The sequence below is a fragment of the Carcharodon carcharias genome, chromosome 1, assembly GCF_017639515.1.
Source record: "Carcharodon carcharias isolate sCarCar2 chromosome 1, sCarCar2.pri, whole genome shotgun sequence".
In the NCBI taxonomy this organism is placed as follows: Eukaryota; Metazoa; Chordata; class Chondrichthyes; order Lamniformes; family Lamnidae; genus Carcharodon; species Carcharodon carcharias.
Window position 1 is genome coordinate 271,515,161 of NC_054467.1, and position 24,088 is coordinate 271,539,248.

At 45.1% G+C, this 24,088-nt stretch overlaps 1 protein-coding gene across 1 annotated transcript in view; it reads left to right on the forward strand.

Annotated features, from left to right (window-relative positions):
- The window catches only part of LOC121276109 (dynactin subunit 1-like), a gene marked incomplete at its 3' end in the record, with an annotated part of 249,284 nt that overhangs the window by 143,081 nt on the left and 82,115 nt on the right, over positions 1–24,088 (forward strand). The window contains exons 11-13 of the mRNA XM_041184072.1: positions 2,613–2,729; positions 5,605–5,757; positions 14,562–14,722. Coding sequence (XP_041040006.1) covers positions 2,613–2,729; positions 5,605–5,757; positions 14,562–14,722 — 431 coding nt within the window. The remainder of the gene's footprint in view (positions 1–2,612; positions 2,730–5,604; positions 5,758–14,561; positions 14,723–24,088) is intronic.

The following is a 24,088-nucleotide window of genomic DNA, read 5'->3' on the forward strand; positions in this document are numbered from 1 at the left end:
AGTTAGTGCCCCCCCAGTAAACAGTTAGTGCCCCCAACCCCCAGTAAACAGTTAGTGCCCCCCCCAGTAAACAGTTAGTGCCCCCAACCCCCAGTAAACAGTTAGTGCCCCCAACCCCCAGTAAACAGTTAGTGCCCCCAACCCCCAGTAAACAGTTAGTGCCCCCAACCCCCAGTAAACAGTTAGTGCCCCCCCCAGTAAACAGTTAGTGCCCCCAACCCCCAGTAAACAGTTAGTGCCCCCAACCCCCCAGTAAACAGTTAGTGCCCCCAACCCCCAGTAAACAGTTAGTGCCCCCCCAGTAAACAGTTAGTGCCCCCAACCCCCAATAAACAGTTAGTGCCCCCAACCCCCAGTAAACAGTTAGTGCCCCCCCAGTAAACAGTTAGTGCCCCCCCCAGTAAACAGTTAGTGCCCCCAACCCCCAGTAAACAGTTAGTGCCCCCAACCCCCAGTAAACAGTTAGTGCCCCCAACCCCCAGTAAACAGTTAGTGCCCCCAACCCCCAGTAAACAGTTAGTGCCCCCAACCCCCAGTAAACAGTTAGTGCCCCCAACCCCCAGTAAACAGTTAGTGCCCCCAACCCCCAGTAAACAGTTAGTGCCCCCCCCAGTAAACAGTTAGTGCCCCCCCCAGTAAACAGTTAGTGCCCCCAACCCCCAGTAAACAGTTAGTGCCCCCCCCAGTAAACAGTTAGTGCCCCCCCCAGTAAACAGTTAGTGCCCCCAACCCCCAGTAAACAGTTAGTGCCCCCCCCAGTAAACAGTTAGTGCCCCCAACCCCCAGTAAACAGTTAGTGCCCCCCCCAGTAAACAGTTAGTGCCCCCCCCCAGTAAACAGTTAGTGCCCCCAACCCCCAGTAAACAGTTAGTGCCCCCCCCAGTAAACAGTTAGTGCCCCCCCCAGTAAACAGTTAGTGCCCCCAACCCCCAGTAAACAGTTAGTGCCCCCCCCAGTAAACAGTTAGTGCCCCCAACCCCCAGTAAACAGTTAGTGCCCCCCCCCAGTAAACAGTTAGTGCCCCCAACCCCCAGTAAACAGTTAGTGCCCCCCCCAGTAAACAGTTAGTGCCCCCCCCAGTAAACAGTTAGTGCCCCCAACCCCCAGTAAACAGTTAGTGTCCCCCCCAGTAAACAGTTAGTGCCCCCAACCCCCAGTAAACAGTTAGTGCCCCCAACCCCCAGTAAACAGTTAGTGCCCCCCCCAGTAAACAGTTAGTGCCCCCAACCCCCAGTAAACAGCTAGTGCCCCCCCAGTAAACAGTTAGTGCCCCCCCCAGTAAACAGTTAGTGCCCCCCCCCAGTAAACAGTTAGTGCCCCCAACCCCCAGTAAACAGTTAGTGCCCCCCCCCAGTAAACAGTTAGTGCCCCCCCCCAGTAAACAGTTAGTGCCCCCCCCCAGTAAACAGTTAGTGCCCCCAACCCCCAGTAAACAGTTAGTGCCCCCCCCCAGTAAACAGTTAGTGCCCCCCCCCAGTAAACAGTTAGTGCCCCCCCCCAGTAAACAGTTAGTGCCCCCAACCCCCAGTAAACAGTTAGTGCCCCCAACCCCCAGTAAACAGTTAGTGCCCCCAACCCCCAGTAAACAGTTAGTGCCCCCAACCCCCAGTAAACAGTTAGTGCCCCCAACCCCCAGTAAACAGTTAGTGCCCCCAACCCCCAGTAAACAGTTAGTGCCCCCCCCAGTAAACAGTTAGTGCCCCCCCCAGTAAACAGTTAGTGCCCCCAACCCCCAGTAAACAGTTAGTGCCCCCAACCCCCAGTAAACAGTTAGTGCCCCCAACCCCCAGTAAACAGTTAGTGCCCCCAACCCCCAGTAAACAGTTAGTGCCCCCAACCCCCAGTAAACAGTTAGTGCCCCCAACCCCCCCCCCCCCCAGGAAACATGATCCAGGTATTTGTCGCAAGCCAGACCCCTGACCCTGTGCTGGACTCAGTCTGACCCCTGACCCTGTGCTGGACTCGGTCTGACCCCTGACCCTGTGCTGGACTCGGTCTGACCCCTGACCCCATGCTGTCCTTGGTCAGACCCCGTGCTGTCTTCGGACTGACCGCTGACCCCGTGCTGTCCTCGGACTGACCCCTGACCCCGTGCTGTCCTCGGACTGACCCCTGACACCGTGCTGTCCTCGGTCTGACCCCTGACCCCGTGCTGTCCTCGCTCTGACCCCGTGCTGTCCTCGCTCTGACCCCGTGCTGTCCTCGGTCTGACCCCGTGCTGTCCTCGCTCTGACCCCTGGCCCCGTGCTGTCCTCGGCCTGACCCCTGGCCCCGTGCTGTCCTCGGTCTGACCCCTGACACCGTGCTGTCCTCGGTCTGACCCCTGACCCCGTGCTGTCCTCGCTCTGACCCCGTGCTGTCCTCGCTCTGACCCCGTGCTGTCCTCGCTCTGACCCCCTGCTGTCCTCGCTCTGACCCCTGGCCCCGTGCTGTCCTCGGCCTGACCCCTGGCCCCGTGCTGTCCTCGGCCTGACCCCTGACCCCGTGCTGTCCTCGGCCTGACCCCTGGCCCCGTGCTGTCCTCGGCCTGACCCCGTGCTGTGTTCAGCCGGCCTGACCCCTGACCCCACGCTGCACTCAGTCTGAACCCTGACCCTGTGCTCTGATTACAGGATGTCAACCGTGAGCTGATGAGCCAACAGGAGGCGTCGGCAGAGAGAGAACAACAACCTCCACCTGAAATCATCGACTTCAAAATCAAATTTGCAGAGACAAAGGCTCATGCTAAGGTACAAGTGGTAACTGCAGGCTGTCCTAATGGGGGCGGGTAGCCGGGAGGAGGGAGGCCCCTGGCCGGAGTATTGTGTCCAGTTCTGGGCACCATGGGGATGGAGGCCCCTGGCTGGAGCAATGTGTCCAGTTCTGGGCACCATGGGGATGGAGGCCCCTGGCCGGAGTATTGTGTCCAGTTCTGGGCACCATGGGGATGGAGGCCCCTGGCCGGAGCATTGTGTCCAGTTCTGGGCACCATGGGGATGGAGGCCCCTGGCCGGACTATTGTGTCCAGTTCTGGGCACCATGGGGATGGAGGCCCCTGGCCGGAGTATTGTGTCCAGTTCTGGGCGCCATGGGGATGGAGGCCCCTGGCCGGAGCATTGTGTCCAGTTCTGGGCGCCATGGGGAGGGAGGCCCCTGGCCGGAGCATTGTGTCCAGTTCTGGGCACCATGGGGATGGAGGCCCCTGGCCGAAGCATTGTGTCCAGTTCTGGGCACCATGGGGATGGAGGCCCCTGGCCGGAGTATTGTGTCCAGTTCTGGGCACCATGGGGAGGGAGGCCCCTGGCCGGAGTATTGTGTCCAGTTCTGGGCACCATGGGGATGGAGGCCCCTGGCCGGAGTATTGTGTCCAGTTCTGGGCACCATGGGGAGGGAGGCCCCTGGCCGGAGTATTGTGTCCAGTTCTGGGCACCATGGGGATGGAGGCCCCTGGCCGGAGTATTGTGTCCAGTTCTGGGCACCATGGGGATGGAGGCCCCTGGCCGGAGTATTGTGTCCAGTTCTGTGCACCATGGGGAGGGAGGCCCCTGGCCGGAGTATTGTGTCCAGTTCTGGGCACCATGGGGAGGGAGGCCCCTGGCCGGAGTATTGTGTCCAGTTCTGGGCGCCATGGGGATGGAGGCCCCTGGCCGGGGTATTGTGTCCAGTTCTGTGCGCCATGGGGATGGAGGCCCCTGGCCGGAGCATTGTGTCCAGTTCTGGGCGCCATGGGGATGGAGGCCCCTGGCCGGAGCATTGTGTCCAGTTCTGGGCGCCATGGGGATGGAGGCCCCTGGCCAGAGCATTGTGTCCAGTTCTGGGCGCCATGGGGATGGAGGCCCCTGGCCGGAGCATTGTGTCCAGTTCTGGGCGCCACGTTTTACAAAGTATGTGAAGACATTAGAGAGGGTGCAGAAAAAATTCCCAGCAATAGTCCCAGGGATGACGAGCTTCAGTTAAGTCGATAGATTAGAGAACTGGGATTGATCTCCTTGGACAAGATTGAGAGGAAGTCAAAGTGATAGATGGTTTTGAGAAATAAAGAGAACCAGTTTCCAGTGATGTAAGAGTTGATAAGCAGTGGGAGTGGGTGCAGACAGAAAGACATTGACAAAGACCCTGAGGTAACACTGAGTTCAGAACAAAGAAGCAGGAGCCAGGCCATTCAGCCCCTTTCGTCTGCCCCACCATCCAACTAGACAATGGCTGGTCTCCAAGCCTATCTGCCCGCACTATTGCTGAGCTGTTGTGATCTCGAACACTCTGCCTGATAGGGCAATCGAAGCAGATTCAATACTACCTTCCAGAAAAGAATTGGATAAATACTTGAAGGGGAATAATTTTCATGGCAAATGGAGAACAGGCGAGTGAGCTAAACTAGATTTTTCTATTCATTCTCGGGATGTGGGCTTCGCTGGCTGGGTCAGCATTTATTGCCCATCCCTAGTTGCCCTAGTTGCCTCTTGAGCCGCTGCACTCCATGTGGTGTAGGCACACCCACAGTGCTGTTAGGGAGGGAGTTCCAGGATTTTGACCCAGTGACAGTGAAGGAACGGCGATATATTTGCAAGTCAGGATGGTGAGTGACTTGGAGGGGAACTTCCAGGTGGTGATGTTCCCATCTATCTGCTGCCCATGTCCTTCTAGATGGTAGTGGTCGTGGGTTTGGAAGGTGCTGTCGAAGGAGCCTTGGTGAATTCCTGCAGTGCATCTTATAGATGGTACACACACTGCTGCTACTGTGTGTCGGTGGTGGAGGGAGTGAATGTTTGTGGATGTGGTGCCAATCAAGCAGCTGCTTTGTCCTGGGCAGTGTCGAGCTTCTTGAGTGTTGTGGGAGCTGCACTCGTCCAGGCAAGTGGGGAGTATTCCATCACACTCCTGACTTGTGTCTTGTAGATGGTGGACAGGCTTTGGGGAGTCAGGAGGTGAGTTACTCATCGCAGGATTCCCAGCCTCTGACCTGCTCTTGTAGCCACAGTATTTATATGGCTAGTCCAGTTCAGTTTCTGGTCAATGGGAACCCCCAGGATGTTGATAGTGGGGGATTCAGTGATGCTAATGCCCTGGAACATCAAGGGATGATGTTTGGATTCTCTCTTGTTGGAGATGGTCATTGCGTGGCACTTGTGGTGTGAATGTTACTTGTCACTTGTCAGCCCAAGCCTGGATATTGTCCAGGTCTCGCTGCATTTGGATATGGACTGCTTCAGTATCTGAGGAGTCACGAATGGTGCTGAACATTGTGCAATCATCAGTGAACATCCCCACTTCTGACCGCCCCCTCCCTCACTCCCCTCTCCCTCACTCCCCTCTCTCTCACTCCCCTCTCTCTCACTCCCCTCTCCCTCACTCCCCTCTCTCTCACTCCCCTCTCTCTCACTCCCCTCTCTCTCACTCCCCTCTCTCTCACTCCCCTCTCTCTCACTCCCCTCTCTCTCACTCCCCTCTCTCTCACTCCCCTCTCTCTCACTCCCCTCTCACTCACTCCCCTCTCTCTCACTCCCCTCTCCCTCACTCCCCTCTCTCTCACTCCCCTCTCCCTCACTTCCTCCCCCTCCCCCTCCCCATTCACTGTCCTTTCACGTTAACCCTTTCCGTAGTCACCTTTCCCTGTCTCTCTTTCAGGCCATTGAGATGGAGCTGCGTAAGATGGAGGTACAGCAAGCAAACCGACATGTCTCCTTACTGACCTCATTCATGCCAGATTCCTTCCTGCGGCATGGGGGAGACCATGACTCCATCCTGGTCCTTCTGCTGATTCCACGCCTCATCTGTAAGGTAATTCCCGGGACCCAGAGGGGTGTCTGCTGGGATTCGGTTGGTAGCGCTCTCACTTCTGAAGAGGTTGGTGGGATTGAAGTGATGAGAATGGGGGAATAGAGGAAATTGAGTAAGAGTATCTCAGAGTCACTGAATTGTTACAGCAGAAGAAGGCCATTCAGCCCATCATGTCTGCACCAGCTCTCCAAATCAGCAATTCACCTAATGCCATTATCCTGCCTTCTCCCCAGAACCTTTTTAAATGCTTCAATTGACCCTGTCTCCCCCACACTCTCAGACACTGCATTCCAGATCCTAACCCACTTGATTGACCCTGTCTCCGCCACACTCTCAGACAGTGCATTCCAGATCCTAACCCCTCGACTGACCCTGTCTCACCCACACTCTCAGACACTGCATTCCAGATCCTAACCCCTCGATTGACCCTGTCTCCACCACACTCTCAGACAGCGCATTCCAGATCCTAACCACTTGATTGACCCTGTCTCCCCCACACTCTCAGACAGTGCATTCCAGATCCTAACCACTCAATTGACCCTGTCTCACTCTCAGACACTGCATTCCAGATCCTAACCACTTGACTGACCCTGTCTCACCCACACTCTCAGACAGCGCATTCCAGATCCTAACCCCTCGATTGACCCTGTCTCCACCACACTCTCAGACAGCGCATTCCAGATCCTAACCCCTCGATTGACCCTGTCTCCACCACACTCTCAGACAGCGCATTCCAGATCCTAACCACTTGATTGACCCTGTCTCCCCCACACTCTCAGACACTGCATTCCAGATCCTAACCCGCTCGATTGACCCTGTCTCCCCCACACTCTCAGACAGTGCATTCCAGATCCTAACCACTCACTGTGTGAAATAGTTTTTCCTCTTGAATCTTTTTTGAGTCTTTTACTAATTAGTTTAATTTTTTCTTTGATTCGGTCAGGGTATGTAGGCTTCACTGGCTGGGCCAGCATTTATTGTCCATCCCTTTTGCAAGTGGGAACGGCTTCTCCCTATCTACTCCGTCCAGCTCCCTCATGATTTTGAACATCTCTATCAAATCTCAGCCTCCTTCTCTCCAAGGAGAACAGTCCCAACCTCTTCAATCTATCTTTGTAACTCATGTTTCTCATCCTTGGAACCATTCTTGTGAATCTTTTCCGCACTCTGTCCAATGCCTTCACATCCTTCCTAAAGTACAGCCCCAGAACTAGACCCAATACTCCAGATGAGGCCAAACAAGAGTCTTATACAAGTTCAACACAACCTCCCTGCTCTTGTACTCCATGCCCCTATTAATAAAGCCCAGGATACTGTATACTTTATTAACCGCTCTCTCCACCTGTCCTGCCATCTTCAGTGACTTCTTCCTACATCGCCCAGGTCCCTTTGCTCCTGCATTTATTTTCTATTGTTTCTCCATGTTCTCCTACTAAAATGAAACACTTCATATTTCTCCGCACCAAATTTCATCTGCCACTTAGATAAAAACAAAAAACTGCGGATGCTGGAAATCCAAAACAAAAACAGAATTACCTGGAAAAACTCAGCAGGTCTGGCAGCATCGGGGGAGAAGAAAAGAGTTGACGTTTCGAGTCCTCATGACCCTTCGACAGAACTGAGTGAATCCAAGGAAGGGGTGAAATATAAGCTGATTTAAGGTGTGTGTGTTTGGTGGGGGGGTTTGGGTGGGGGGAGAGAAATGGAGGGGGTTGGTGTGGTTGTAGGGACAAACAAGCAGTGACAGAAGCAGATCTGTTGTCTGTGACATCTTTTGATGATCTGCTTCTATCACTGCTTGTTTGTCCCTACAACCACACCACCCCCCTCCACTTCTCTCCCCTGACCCAAACCTCCCCCCCCACACACACACCTTAAACCAGCTTACATTTCACCCCTTCCTTGGATTCAATCAGTTCGGGCGAAGGGTCATGAGGACTCGAAACGTCAACTCTTTTCTTCTCCGCCGATGCTGCCAGACCTGCTGAGTTTTTCCAGGTAATTCTGTTTTTGTTCATCTGCCACTTATCTGCCCATTCCACCAACTTGTCTATGTCCTTTTGAAGTTCCACACTGCCATCTTCACAGTTCACAACGCTTCCAAGTTTTGTATCATCTGAAAATTTAAAAATTGTGTCCTGTACACCAAGATTGAGATCATTAATATATAACAGGAAAAGCAAGGGGTCAACACTGACCCCAGAAAACTCCACTGCAAACCTTCCTCCAGCCTGAAAAACCTCCATTAACCACTACTCTCTGTTTCCTGTCACTGAGTCAGTTTTTGTATCCATGTTGCTACAGCCCCTTTTATTCTATGAGCTATAGCTTTTCTCATAAGCCTGTTGTGTGGCTCTGTGTCAACTGCCTTTTCAAAGTCCATGTGCACCACATCAACAGCATAACCCTCATCGAGCCTCTGTTACCTCATTAAAAAATTCCAGCAAGTTAATGAAATGAGATTTTTCCCTGAACAAATCCATCCTGGCTTTCCTTCGATAACCTGCATTTCTCCATGTGACTATTAATTTGTCCGAAATGTTTGTTTCCAGAAGTTTCCCCCCACTCAAGTTAAACTGACTGGTCTGTAATTGCTGGGTTTATCCTTACAGCCTTTTTTGAACAAGGGTGTAATGTTTGCAATTCTCCAGTCCTCTGGCACCACTCCTGAGAATGAGGAAGACTGAAAAATTATGGCCAGTGCCTCCCCAATTTTCTCTCACACTTCCCTCAGTATCCTTGGATATATCTCATCCGGTCCAGTACCTTGTCCACTAGGTTCAGACAGCCTATTAAATACCACCTCCTTATCAATTTTAAACCTTTTGAGTGCCTAGGCTAATGCTCTGGGGGACACGGGTTCAAATCCCACCACAGCAGCTGGTGGAATTTCAATTCAATTAATAAAATCAGGAATTGAAAAGCTAGTCTCAGTAATGGTGACCATGAAACTATCTTTGATTGGTCAACTTTGAAATGGCCTAAGAAACCATTCAGTTCAAGGGCAATTAGGGATGGGCAACATATGCTAGGCTTGCCAGTGACTCCCACATTCCACAAATGGAGAAGGAAAGAAACTCCAGGGAGCTCTGGATTTGTTTGCCCCACAGTTCCCCTTTGAGGGAATATACCTTGACCATTTCCTCTTTGAAGGTAGCTCAGTGTTCAGTTTTTCCAGCCATCCTTTGGCTCCAGTCTGTCTGGCCCAGCTCAGTTCTTGCCCCGTTGAAGTTGGCTCCCTTCCAGTTAATTATTCTTACTCTGGTTTGCACATTGTCCTTTTCTACCATCATCCTAAACCTTATGAGAGATTGGTCATTCTCTTTGAAATATTCCCCCATTGACATTTGATCTACTTGGCCTCATTTCCAAGAACCAGGTCCAACAGTGTGTCTTTCCTTGTTGGATTGGACACATCCTGCTGTAGAAAATTCTCCTGAACACAATGTAGGAACTTTTCCCCCTCTCCACCCTTTACCCGACCACTGTTCCAGTCTATATTCGGGTAACTCGGTCTCCATTTTTAGTGATAGACTGTCCACCAATATTACAAGCCCACCAATTCCTACAGTCCTGTAAGGACTCCATCCCATTCTCTCAGTTCCTTTGTCTCCATCGCATCTGTTCTGATGATGTCAATTTCCAAAACAGCACTTCTGACATGTCTTCCTTCTTCCTTAACCGAGGTTTCCACCTCCCCCCCCAACTGTGGTTGACAGGGCCCTCAACGTGTCCGGCCCATCTCCCGCGCATCGGCCCTCACACCTTCTCCTCCCTCCCAGAAACATGATAGGGGCCCCCTTGTCCTCACTTATCACCCCACCAGCCTCCGCATTCAAAGGATCATCCTCCGCCATTTCCACCAACTCCAGCATGATGCTGCAACCAAACACATCTTCCCTTCACCCCCACCGGCGGCATTCCACAGGGATCGTTCCCTCCGGGACACCCTGGTCCACTCCTCCATCACCCCCACACCTCAATCCCCTCCCACAGCACCTTCCCATGCAACCGCAGAAGGTGCAACACCTGCCCCTTTACTTCCTCTCTCCTCACCGTCCAAGGGCCTAAACACTCATTTCAAGTGAAGCAGCATTTCACTTCGGTCTGTCTGCAAGCATTACCCAAACCTCCCTGTCGCTCGCCATTTTAACACTCCACCCTGCTCTCTTGCCCACATGTCTGTCCTTGGCTTGCTGCATTGTTCCAGTGAAGCCCAACGCAAACTGGAGGAACAACACCTCATCTTCCGACTAGGCACATTACAGCCTTCCGGACTGAATATTGAGTTCAACAATTTTAGATCATGAACTCTCTCCTCCATCCCCACCCCCTTTCCGATCCCCCCTTTTTCCAGCTTTATTTTTATTTTTTCTCCACATTTTTACTTTTATTCATTTATCAGTGGTTTTATCTGCTTTATTATCCTCCCTTCTAGCCCATTTTCTATTCTGTTTTTTCCCTTCACCGACCCTCCCATCAACCTACGAACCACGAGAGAGTGCAGTCAGCCTATCACAGAGCAATGCTGAATGAGAGAGTGCAGCCAGCCTATCACAGAGAGCAATGCTGAATGAGAGAGTGCAGCCAGCCTATCACAGAGCAATGCTGAATGAGAGAGTGCAGCCAGCCTATCACAGAGCAATGCTGAATGAGAGAGTGCAGCCAGCCTATCACAGAGCAATGCTGAATGAGAGAGTGCAGCCAGCCTATCACAGAGCAATGCTGAATGAGAGAGTGCAGTCAGCCTATCACAGAGCAATGCTGAGTGAGAGAGTGCAGCCAGCCTATCACAGAGTGGAATAATGAATGAGAGAGTGCAGTCAGCCTATCACAGAGCAATGCTGAATGAGAGAGAGCAGTCAGCCTATCACAGAGAGCAATGCTGAATGAGAGAGAGCAGTCAGCCTATCACAGAGAGCAATGCTGAATGAGAGAGTGCAGCCAGCCTATCACAGAGCAATGCTGAATGAGAGTGCAGCCAGCCTATCACAGAGCAATGCTGAATGAGAGAGTGCAGTCAGCCTATCACAGAGAGCAATGCTGAATGAGAGAATGCAGCCAGCCTATCACAGAGAGCAATGCTGAATGAGAGAGTGCAGCCAGCCTATCACAGAGAGCAATGCTGAATGAGAGAGTGCAGCCAGCCTATCACAGAGTGGAATAATGAATGAGAGAGTGCAGTCAGCCTATCACAGAGCAATGCTGAATGAGAGAGTGCAGCCAGCCTATCACAGAGCAATGCTGAATGAGAGAGTGCAGTCAGCCTATCACAGAGAGCAATGCTGAATGAGAGAATGCAGCCAGCCTATCACAGAGAGCAATGCTGAATGAGAGAGTGCAGCCAGCCTATCACAGAGAGCAATGCTGAATGAGAGAGTGCAGCCAGCCTATCACAGAGAGCAATGCTGAATGAGAGAATGCAGCCAGCCTATCACAGAGAGCAATGCTGAATGAGAGAGTGCAGCCAGCCTATCACAGAGAGCAATGCTGAATGAGAGAGTGCAGCCAGCCTATCACAGAGTGGAATAATGAATGAGTGCAGTCAGCCTATCACAGAGCAATGCTGAATGAGAGAGTGCAGCCAGCCTATCACAGAGCAATGCTGAATGAGAGAGTGCAGTCAGCCTTTCACAGAGAGCAATGCTGAATGAGAGAATGCAGCCAGCCTATCACAGAGAGCAATGCTGAATGAGAGAGTGCAGCCAGCCTATCACAGAGAGCAATGCTGAATGAGAGAGTGCAGCCAGCCTATCACAGAGCAATGCTGAATGAGAGAGTGCAGCCAGCCTATCACAGAGCAATGCTGAATGAGAGAGTGCAGTCAGCCTATCACAGAGAGCAATGCTGAATGAGAGAATGCAGCCAGCCGATCACAGAGAGCAATGCTGAATGAGAGAGTGCAGCCAGCCTATCACAGAGCAATGCTGAATGAGAGAGTGCAGCCAGCCTATCACAGAGCAATGCTGAATGAGAGAGTGCAGCCAGCCTATCACAGAGCAATGCTGAATGAGAGAGTGCAGCCAGCCTATCACAGAGCAATGCTGAATGAGAGAGAGCAGTCAGCCTATCACAGAGAGCAATGCTGTATGAGAGAGTGCAGTCAGCCTATCACAGAGCAATGCTGAATGAGAGAGTGCAGCCAGCCTATCACAGAGCAATGCTGAATGAGAGAGAGCAGTCAGCCTATCACAGAGCAATGCTGAATGAGAGAGAGCAGTCAGCCTATCACAGAGAGCAATGCTGAATGAGAGAGTGCAGCCAGCCTATCACAGAGCAATGCTGAATGAGAGAGTGCAGCCAGCCTATCACAGAGAGCAATGCTGAATGAGAGAATGCAGCCAGCCTATCACAGAGCAATGCTGAATGAGAGAGTGCAGCCAGCCTATCACAGAGAGCAATGCTGAATGAGAGAGTGCAGCCAGCCTATCACAGAGCAATGCTGAATGAGAGAGTGCAGCCAGCCTATCACAGAGCAATGCTGAATGAGAGAGTGCAGCCAGCCTATCACAGAGCAATGCTGAATGAGAGAGTGCAGCCAGCCTATCACAGAGCAATGCTGAATGAGAGAGTGCAGCCAGCCTATCACAGAGCAATGCTGAATGAGAGAGTGCAGCCAGCCTATCACAGAGCAATGCTGAATGAGAGAGTGCAGCCAGCCTATCACAGAGAGCAATGCTGAATGAGAGAGTGCAGTCAGCCTATCACAGAGCAATGCTGAATGAGAGAGTGCAGTCAGCCTATCACAGAGCAATGCTGAATGAGAGAGTGCAGCCAGCCTATCACAGAGCAATGCTGAATGAGAGAGTGCAGCCAGCCTATCACAGAGAGCAATGCTGAATGAGAGAGTGCAGCCAGCCTATCACAGAGCAATGCTGAATGAGAGAGTGCAGCCAGCCTATCACAGAGAGCAATGCTGAATGAGAGAATGCAGCCAGCCTATCACAGAGAGCAATGCTGAATGAGAGAGTGCAGCCAGCCTATCACAGAGAGCAATGCTGAATGAGAGAGTGCAGCCAGCCTATCACAGAGCAATGCTGAATGAGAGAGAGCAGTCAGCCTATCACAGAGAGCAATGCTGAATGAGAGAGTGCAGCCAGCCTATCACAGAGCAATGCTGAATGAGAGAGAGCAGTCAGCCTATCACAGAGCAATGCTGAATGAGAGAGTGCAGTCAGCCTATCACAGAGAGCAATGCTGAATGAGAGAGTGCAGTCAGCCTATCACAGAGCAATGCTGAATGAGAGAGTGCAGTCAGCCTATCACAGAGCAATGCTGAATGAGAGAGTGCAGCCAGCCTATCACAGAGAGCAATGCTGAATGAGAGAGTGCAGCCAGCCTATCACAGAAAGCAATGCTGAATGAGAGAGTGCAGCCAGCCTATCACAGAGCAATGCTGAATGAGAGAGTGCAGCCAGCCTATCACAGAGAGCAATGCTGAATGAGAGAGTGCAGTCAGCCTATCACAGAGAGCAATGCTGAATGAGAGAGTGCAGTCAGCCTATCACAGAGAGCATGCTGAATGAGGGAGTGCAGTCAGCCTATCACAGAGCAATGCTGAATGAGAGAGTGCAGCCAGCCTATCACAGAAAGCAATGCTGAATGAGAGAGTGCAGCCAGCCTATCACAGAGCAATGCTGAATGAGAGAGTGCAGCCAGCCTATCACAGAGAGCAATGCTGAATGAGAGAGTGCAGTCAGCCTATCACAGAGAGCAATGCTGAATGAGAGAGTGCAGTCAGCCTATCACAGAGAGCATGCTGAATGAGAGAGTGCAGCCAGCCTATCACAGAGCAATGCTGAATGAGAGAGTGCAGCCAGCCTATCACAGAGCAATGCTGAATGAGAGAGTGCAGTCAGCCTATCACAGAGAGCAATGCTGAATGAGAGAGTGCAGTCAGCCTATCACAGAGAGCAATGCTGAATGAGAGAGTGCAGTCAGCCTATCACAGAGAGCAATGCTGAATGAGAGAGTGCAGCCAGCCTATCACAGAGCAATGCTGAATGAGAGAGTGCAGCCAGCCTATCACAGAGCTTGCTGAATGAGAGAGTGCAGCCAGCCTATCACAGAGCAATGCTGAATGAGAGAGTGCAGCCAGCCTATCACAGAGCATGCTGAATGAGAGAGTGCAGCCAGCCTATCACAGAGCAATGCTGAATGAGAGAGTGCAGCCAGCCTATCACAGAGCAATGCTGAATGAGAGAGTGCAGCCAGCCTATCACAGAGAGCAATGCTGAATGAGAGAGTGCAGCCAGCCTATCACAGAGCAATGCTGAATGAGAGAGTGCAGCCAGCCTATCACAGAGCATGCTGAATGAGAGAGTGCAGCCAGCCTATCACAGAGCAATGCTGAATGAGAGAGTGCAGCCAGCCTATCACAGAGCAATGCTGAATGAGAGAGTGCAGTCAGCCTATCACAGAGAGCATGCTGAATGAGAGAGTGCAGCCAGCCTATCACAGAGCAATGCTGAATGAGAGAGTGCAGCCAGCCTATCACAGAGCAATGCTGAATGAGAGAGTGCAGCCAGCCTATCACAGAGCAATGCTGAATGAGAGAGTGCAGTCAGCCTATCACAGAGAGCATGCTGAATGAGAGAGTGCAGCCAGCCTATCACAGAGCAATGCTGAATGAGAGAGTGCAGCCAGCCTATCACAGAGCAATGCTGAATGAGAGAGTGCAGTCAGCCTATCACAGAGAGCATGCTGAATGAGAGAGTGCAGCCAGCCTATCACAGAGCAATGCTGAATGAGAGAGTGCAGTCAGCCTATCACAGAGCAATGCTGACTATTCCCTCCTTTTCCAGGCAGAGTTGATCAGTAAACATGCTCAGGAGAAGTTTGAGCTGAATGAGGATTACAGCGAGCGACAAGGCCTCAGAGGGGCAGTGGGTGAACAGATGAGCTTTGGTGCCGGCCTGGTGTATTCACTGTCCCTGTTACAGGCCACTCTCCACAAATATGAACAGTGAGTACCAAGGACAGGGATCCGTTACGATGGAGGCTGTGCCCGGAGCTGGTTCATATGGGCAATTAGAAATACTGTGGCTACAAGAGCAGCTCAGAGGCTGGGAATCCTGCGATGAGTAATTCACCTCCTGACTCCCCAAAGCCTCTCCACCATCTACAAGGCACAAGTCAGGAGTGTGATGGAGTATTCCCCACTTGCCTGGACGAGTGCAGCTCCCACAACACTCACACTTTGGTACCATCACTCCCCATCCACCACCTTACACGTTCACACCCTCCACTTCCAATGCACAGTGAACTGTGACCGGAGGTGCAGTCATTGGGAACAAGGGTACACTGGGGACAGGAATCAAATAAAGTGGGTGTGGTCAGTGTGGGGGGGGGTATAGTGAAAGGGACGAGAGGCTCAACTGGGCAGTGGCCTGGGTCAAGGGTGCGGTGGGCAAGCGGGAGGTTGGGACATGTATTGACTGGCGTTAGTGGTTGAGGGTGCAGTTGTGTGGGGTCAGGCATGCAGGGGACGGGTTCGAGGATGCAGCGGTGGGGTCTGAAGCCGAGGGTGCAATGTGTGGAGTATGAGGCCTGTGGTACAGTGAGGGAGGTTGGGAGGACAGGATGTAAACACTGTGTTTGGGGGCATGTTGAACATAAAGTCTTAAGAAATAGGAACAGGAGGAGGCCTCTCGGCCCCTCGAGTCTGTTCCACCATTCAATAAGATCATGGCTGATCCACTTTCCAGTCTGCCTCCCATAACCCTCGACTCCCTTGTCGATCAGAAATCAGTCTAACTCAGCCTTGAATATATTCACTGAGACAGCCTCCCCTGCTCTCTGGGGAAGAGAATTCCACACACTGACAACCCTGAGAGATGAAATTCCTCCTCATCTCCATCTTCAATGGGGAGAGTCCTTATTTTGACCCTGTTCCCCCTCGTTCTAGTTTCTCCCCAGTACTGGAAACATTCTGTCCACATCCACCTGTCAAACCCCCTCAGGATCTGATATGTTTCAGTAAGATCACCTCTCATTCTTCTAAATTCCAGTGGCTACAGGCACAGCCTCTCCAACCTTTCATCATCAGCCAAACCCCTTCATCCCAGCAATCAGTCAAGTGAATCTTCACTGAACTGCTTCCAATTCAAGTCTATCTTTCCCTAGGTAAGGAGACCAACACTGTACACAGTACTCCAGGTGTGGTCTCACCAAGACCCTGTGCAGCAATCGTAAAACTTCCCCACTTTTATCCTCAATTCCCCTTGCAATAAACACCAACATTCCATTCTCTCATAGATGTCTACAGCACAGAAAGAGGCCATTCAGTCCATCATTCCTGTGCCAGTCAACAAAGGTCTGACTACACTCATCCCATTTTCCAACACTTGGCCCATAGCCCTGGAGGCTGTGGTGATGCAAGTTCCATTGCTTCCTAATTTACCTTCACTTGCTGTACCTGCGTACTATTCTTTGTGATTCATGCACCAGGACCTAGATCCCCCTGACCTGCAACGTTCTGCAGTCTCACTCTATTTAAATAATAATCTGCTTATTTATTCTTCCTGCTAAAGTGGACAACCTCAGATTTTTCCACATTGTACTCTGTCAAATTTAGAAAGAAGATAATGGGAGCTTGTCAGAAAGGTACAATGATAATCATGGGGGATTTTAATCTACATATAAACTGGAAAAATCAGATGGGCAAAGGTAGCCTAGATGAGGAGTTCATAGAATGTTTTCAGGATAGTTTCTTAGAACCACACATTCTGGAGCCAACCAGAGAGCAGGCATGGTATTGCGCAATGAGATAGGATTAATTAATGATTAATTAGCTAGGTGCTCCTAGGTAGCAGTGATCATAATATGATTGAACCTTACTTTCAGTTTGGGAGAGAGGAGTGGGTCCAAGACTAGTTTTTAAACTTAAATAAAGGCAATTATGAAAGCAGAGCTAGCTAAAACAAACTGGAAAACTGGGTTTAGGGGTTGGCCAATAGAAATGCAGTGGCAGAGATTTCAAGAAATCTTTCAGAACACACAGAATAAATACTTACAATGAGAAAAATTCCCAAGGGGAGGACCCACCATCTGTGGTTAACTGAAAAAGTTAAAATCAGTATCAAACTTAAATAAAGAGCATATGATTACACAGAGGCAAATTGCAGGTCAGAAGATTGGAAAGAATATAAGGAGGGAAAAATTAGAGTATGAGAGAAAACTAGCTAGTAATATAAAGGCAGATAGTGAGAGTTTCTATAGATATTTAAATAAGAAATATGTTTAACAAAGTGAGCATTGGTCCTTTAGAGAGCGCATCTGGGAAATTGGTCATGGAAAGTAGGGAGATGGTGAATGAATTGAACAGGTACTTTGCTTCAGTCTTCACTGTAGCGGATACAGGAAACATCCTGGAAATAGCTGTAAATCAGGAAATGGAAGAGAGGGAGGAATTTGGGAAAATTACAATCTCCAGGAAGTGGTATTGAGCAAATTGCTGGGGTTCGGGCTGACAAATCCCCAGATCTGGATGGATTCCACCCTAAGGTCTTGAAAGAAGTGGCTAATGAGATAGTTGATGTGTTGGTTTTAATTTTCCAAAATTCCCTAGATTTGGGGAAGGTTCTATTAGACTGGAGAATAGCAAACGTAACTCCGTTATTCAAAAAGGGAGGGAGACAGAGAGCAGGAAGCTGCAGGCCAGATAGCTTAACGTCTGTCATAGGGAAGATGTTAGAAGTTATTCTTGAAGATGTTCTAGCTGGAAAGTTAGCAAAATTCAAGGCAATCAGACAGAGTCCACGTTTTTGTGAAAGGGAAATCATGTTTAACCAGTTTTTTGGAATTCTTCGAAGGAGTCACGTGTGCTGTGGATAAAGGGGAACTGGTGGATTTAGACCCATAAAACACTACAGCACAGAAAACAGACCATTCAGCCCTTCTAGTCTGTGCCGAAATATTATTCCGCTAGTCCCATTGACCTGCACCCAGTCCATAACCCTCCAGACCTCTCCCATCCATGTATCTATCTAATTTATTCTTAAAGCTTAAGAGTGAGCCCGCATTTACTTTACTTAGATTCCTAGATGACATTTGATAAGCTGCCACATCAAAGGTTATTGTGGAAAATAAGAGCTCCTGGTGTAGGGGGTAACATAGTGACATGGATAGAAGATCGGCTGGCTAACATGAAGCAGAGGGTTGGCATAAATGGGTCTTTTTCTGGTTGGCAGGATGTGACGAGTGGTGTGTCACAGGGATCAGTGCTGGGGCCTCAACTTTGTACAATTTATATCAATGACTTGGATAAAGGGATTGAAGGAATAGTGGCTAAATTCATTGACGGCACTATGACAGGTAGGGAAGTAAATTGTGAAGAGGATGTAAGGAGGCTACAAAGTGACATATATATATAGGTTAACAAAGTGACACATATATATATATAGGTTAACAAAGTGACATATATATATAGGTTAACAAAGTGACATATATATAGGTTAACAAAGTGACACATATATATAGGTTAACAAAGTGACATATATATATATATAGGTTAACAAAGTGACATATATATATATATAGGTTAACAAAGTGACACACATATATATATATAGGTTAACAAAGTGACATATATATATATATATATATAGGTTAACAAAGTGACACACACATATATATATAGGTTAACAAAGTGACATATATATAGGTTAACAAAGTGACATATATATATATATATAGGTTAACAAAGTGACATATATATATATAAATAGGTTAACAAAGTGACACACACACATATATATAGGTTAACAAAGTGACATATATATATAGGTTAACAGAGTGACATATATATATATATATATATAGGTTAACAAAGTGACACACATATATATATATAGGTTAACAAAGTGACATATATATATATATATAGGTTAACAAAGTGACATATATATATATAGGTTAACAAAGTGACATATATATATATAGGTTAACAAAGTGACATATATATAGGTTAACAAAGTGACACGTATATATAGGTTAACAAAGTGACATGTATATATATAGGTTAATAAAGTGACATATATACATATATAGGTTAACAGTGACATATATATATAGGTTAACAAAGTGATATATATATATATAGGTTAACAAAGTGACATATATATATATATAGGTTAACAAAGTGACATATATACATATATAGGTTAACAAAGTGACATATATATATATATATAGGTTAAAGTGACATATATATATGTTAACAAAGTGACATATATAGGTTAACAAAGAGACATATATATAGGTTAACAAAGTGATATATATATATGTGTATATAGGTTAACAAAGTGACACATATATATATAGGTTAACAAAGTGACATATATATATAGGTTAACAAAGTGACATATATATATAGGTTAACAAAGTGACATATATATATATAGGTTAAAGTGACATATATAGGTTAACAAAGAGACATATATATATATATATATAGGTTAACAAAGTGACATATATAGGTTAACAAAGTGACATATATATATAGGTTAACAAAGAGACATATATATATATATAGGTTAACAAAGAGACATATATATATATATAGGTTAACAAAGTGACATATATATAGGTTTACAAAGTGACATATATATATAGGTTAACAAAGTGACATATATATATATATAGGTTAACAAAGAGACATATATATATATAGGTTAACAAAGTGACATATATATAGGTTAACAAAGAGACATATATATATAGGTTAACAAAGTGACATATATATATAGGTTATCAAAGTGACATGTATATATATAGGTTAACAAAGTGACATGTATATATAGGTTAACAAAGTGACATATATATAGGTTAATAAAGTGACATATATATATAGGTTAACAAAGTGATATATATATATATAGGTTACTAAAGTGACATATATATAGGTTAACAAAGTGACATATATATATATATAGGTTAACAAAGTGACACATATATATAGGTTAACAAAGTGACGTATATATATATATAGGTTAACAAAGTGACATATATATATATAGGTTAACAAAGTGACATATATAAAGGTTAACAAAGTGACATATATGTATATATATATGGGTTAACAAAGTGACATATATATATAGGTTAACAAAATGACATATATATATATATAGGTTAAAAAAGTGACATATATATAGGTTAACAAAGTGACATATATATATAGGTTAACAAAGTGACACACATATATATAGGTTAACAAAGTGACATATATATATAGGTTAACAAAGTGACAAATATATATATAGGTTAACAAAGTGACATATATATACATAGGTTAACAAAGTGACATATATATATATAGGTTAACAAAGTGACTATATATATATATATATATAGGTTAACAAAGTGACATATATATAGGTTAACAAAGTGACATATATATATATAGGTTAACAAAGTGACATATATATATAGGTTAACAAGGTGACAAATATATATAGGTTAACAAAGTGACATATATATATATAGGTTAACAAAGTGACATATATATATACATAGGTTAACAAAGTGACATATATATATATATATAGGTTAACAAAGTGACACATATATATAGAGGTTAACAAAGTGACATATATATATATATAGGTTAACAAAGTGACATATATATATATATATATAGGTTAACAAAGTGACATATATATATATAGGTTAACAAAGTGACATATATATATATATAGGTTAACAAAGTGACATATATATATAGGTTAACAAAGTGACACACACACATATATATAGGTTTACAAAGTGACATATATATATATATAGGTTAACAAAGTGACACACACACACATATATATATATATAGGTTAACAAAGTGACATATATATATATAGGTTAACAAAGTGACACACACACACATATATATATATAGGTTAACAAAGTGACATATATATATATATATAGGTTAACAGAGTGACATATATAGGTTAACAAAGTGACACACACACATATATATAGGTTTACAAAGTGATATATATATATATATATAGGTTAACAAAGTGACACACACACACATATATATATAGGTTAACAAAGTGACATATATATATAGGTTAACAAAGTGACACACACATATATTATATATATATATATAGGTTAACAAAGTGACATATATATAGGTTAACAAAGTGACATATATATATAGGTTAACAAAGTGACATATATATATATATATAGGTTAACAAAGTGACACACACATATATATAGGTTAACAAAGTGACATATATATATAGGTTAACAAAGTGACATATATATAGGTTAACAAAGTGACACACATATATATATATATAGGTTAACAGAGTGACATATATATATATATATATATATATATATATATATATATAGGTTAACAAAGTGACACACACACATATATATATAGGTTTACAAAGTGACATATATATATATATATATATAGGTTAACAAAGTGACACACACATATATATATATATAGGTTAACAAAGTGACATATATATATAGGTTAACAAAGTGACATATATATATAGGTTAACAAAGTGACATATATATATATAGGTTAACAAAGTGACACACACATATATATATATAGGTTAACAAAGTGACATATATATATAGGTTAACAAAGTGACACATATATATAGGTTAACAAAGTGACATGTATATATATATAGGTTAATAAAGTGACATATATACATATATAGGTTAACAAAGTGACATATATATATATATATATATATATAGGTTAACAAAGTGACATATATATATATAGGTTAACAAAGTGACATATATACATATATAGGTTAACAAAGTGACATATATATAAAACAAAAACAGAATTACCTGGAAAAACTCAGCAGGTCTGGCAGCATCGGCGGAGAAGAAAAGAGTTGACGTTTCGAGTCCTCATGACCCTTCGACAGAACTTGAGTTCGAGTCCAGGAAAGAGCTGAAATATAAGCTGGTTTAAGGTGTGTGTGTGGGGGGCGGAGAGATAGAGAGACAGAGAGGTGGAGGGGGTTGGTGTGGTTGTAGCGACAAACAAGCAGTGATAGAAGCAGATCATCAAAAGATGTCAACAACAATAGTACAATAGAACACATAGGTGTTAAAGTTAAAGTTGGTGATATTATCTAAACGAATGTGCTAATTAAGAATGGATGGTAGGGCACTCAAGGTATAGCTCTAGTGGTTTTTTTTTTATACATACACACATATATATATATATAGGTTAACAAAGTGACATATATATATAGGTTAACAAAGTGACATATATATAGGTTAACAAAGTGACACATATATATATAGGTTAACAAAGTGACATATATATAGGTTAACAAAGTGACATATATATATAGGTTAACAAAGTGACATATATATATAGGTTAACAAAGTGACACATATATATAGGTTAAAGTGACATATATAGGTCAACAAAGTGACATATATATATATAGGTTAACAAAGTGACATATATATATAGGTTAACAAAGTGACATATATATAGGTTAACAAAGTGACATATATATATAGGTTAACAAAGTGACACATATATAGGTTAACAAAGTTACACATGTATATATAGGTTAACAAAGTGACATATATATATAGGTTAACAAAGTGACATATATATATAGGTTAACAAAGTGATATATATATATATATATAGGTTAACAAAGAGATATATATAGGTTAACAAAGTGACACATATATATAGGTTAACAAAGTGACATATATATAGGTTAACAAAGTGACATATATATATAGGTTAACAAAGTGACATATATATATATATAGGTTAACAAAGTGACACATATATAGGTTAACAAAGTTACACACATATATATATAGGTTAACAAAGTGACATATATATATATAGGTTAACAAAGAGATATATATATATATATAGTTAACAAAGTGACACACACATATATAGGTTAACAAAGATATATATATAGGTTAACGAAGTGACACACACATATATAGGTTAACAAAGTGACACACATATAGGTTAACAAAGTGACATATATATATAGGTTAACAAAGTGACATATATACATATATAGGTTAACAAAGATATATATATATATAGGTTAACAAAGTGACATATATATATAGGTTAACAAAGTGACACACACATATATATATAGGTTAACAAAGTGACATATATATATAGGTTAACAAAGAGATATATATATATATATATATATATATAGGTTAACAAAGTGACACACATATATATAGGTTAACAAAGTGACATGTATATATATATAGGTTAACAAAGTGACACACACACACATATATATAGGTTGACAAAGTGACATATATATATAGGTTAAGTGAGTGGACCAAGATCTGACAAAAGGAATATAATGTGGGAAAATGTGAAATTGTCCATTTTGGCAGGAAGAATAGAAATGTTTATTATCTAAACAGTGAGAGATTGCAGAGCTCTGAGATTCAGAGGGATCTGGGTGCCCTAGTGCATGAATCACAAAAGGTTCGTTTGCAGGTACAGCAGGTAATTAGGAAAGTGAATAGAATATTATCATTTATTGTGAGGGGAATTGAATATAAAAGTAGGGAGGTTATGCGTCAGTTGTACAGGACATTGGTGAGACCACATCTGGAGTATTGTGTACAGTACTGGTCTCATTATTTAAGGAAGGATGTAAATGTGTTAGCAGTTTAGAGAAGGTTTCCCAGACTAATACCTGGAATGGGTGGTTGTTTTATGAGGAAAGGTTGGACAGACTGGGCTTGTATCCACTGGAGTTTAGAAGAGTAAGAGGCGATTTGATTGAAACATTTAAGATCCTGAGGGGACTGGACAGGGTGGATGTGGATAGAATGTTTCCTCTTGTGGGAGAATCCAGAACTAGGGGTCACTGGTTAAAAATAAGGGGTCACTCATTTAAAACAGAGATGCAGAAAAACATTTTCTCTGAGGGTGAGGAGTCTTGTGAACTCTCTTCCTGAAAAGGTGGTGGAAGCAGAGTCCCTGAATATTTTTAAGGCAGAGGTGGATAGATTCTTGATTAATGAGGGGGTGATGGGTTATCGGGGGTGATGGGTTATTGGGGGAGTTGGGTTATCGGGGGTGATGGGTTATTGGGGGGGGTCATGGGTTATCGGGGGGGCTGATGGGTTATCGGGGGGGTGATGTGTTATCGGGGGGGTGATGGGTTATCGGGGGGGGGTGATGGGTTATCGGGGATGATGGGTTATCGGGGGTGATGGGTTATCGGGGCTGATGGGTTATTGGGGCTGATGGGTTATTGGGGGTGATGGGTTATCGGGGGGGGTGATGGGTTATCGGGGGGTTGATGGGTTATCG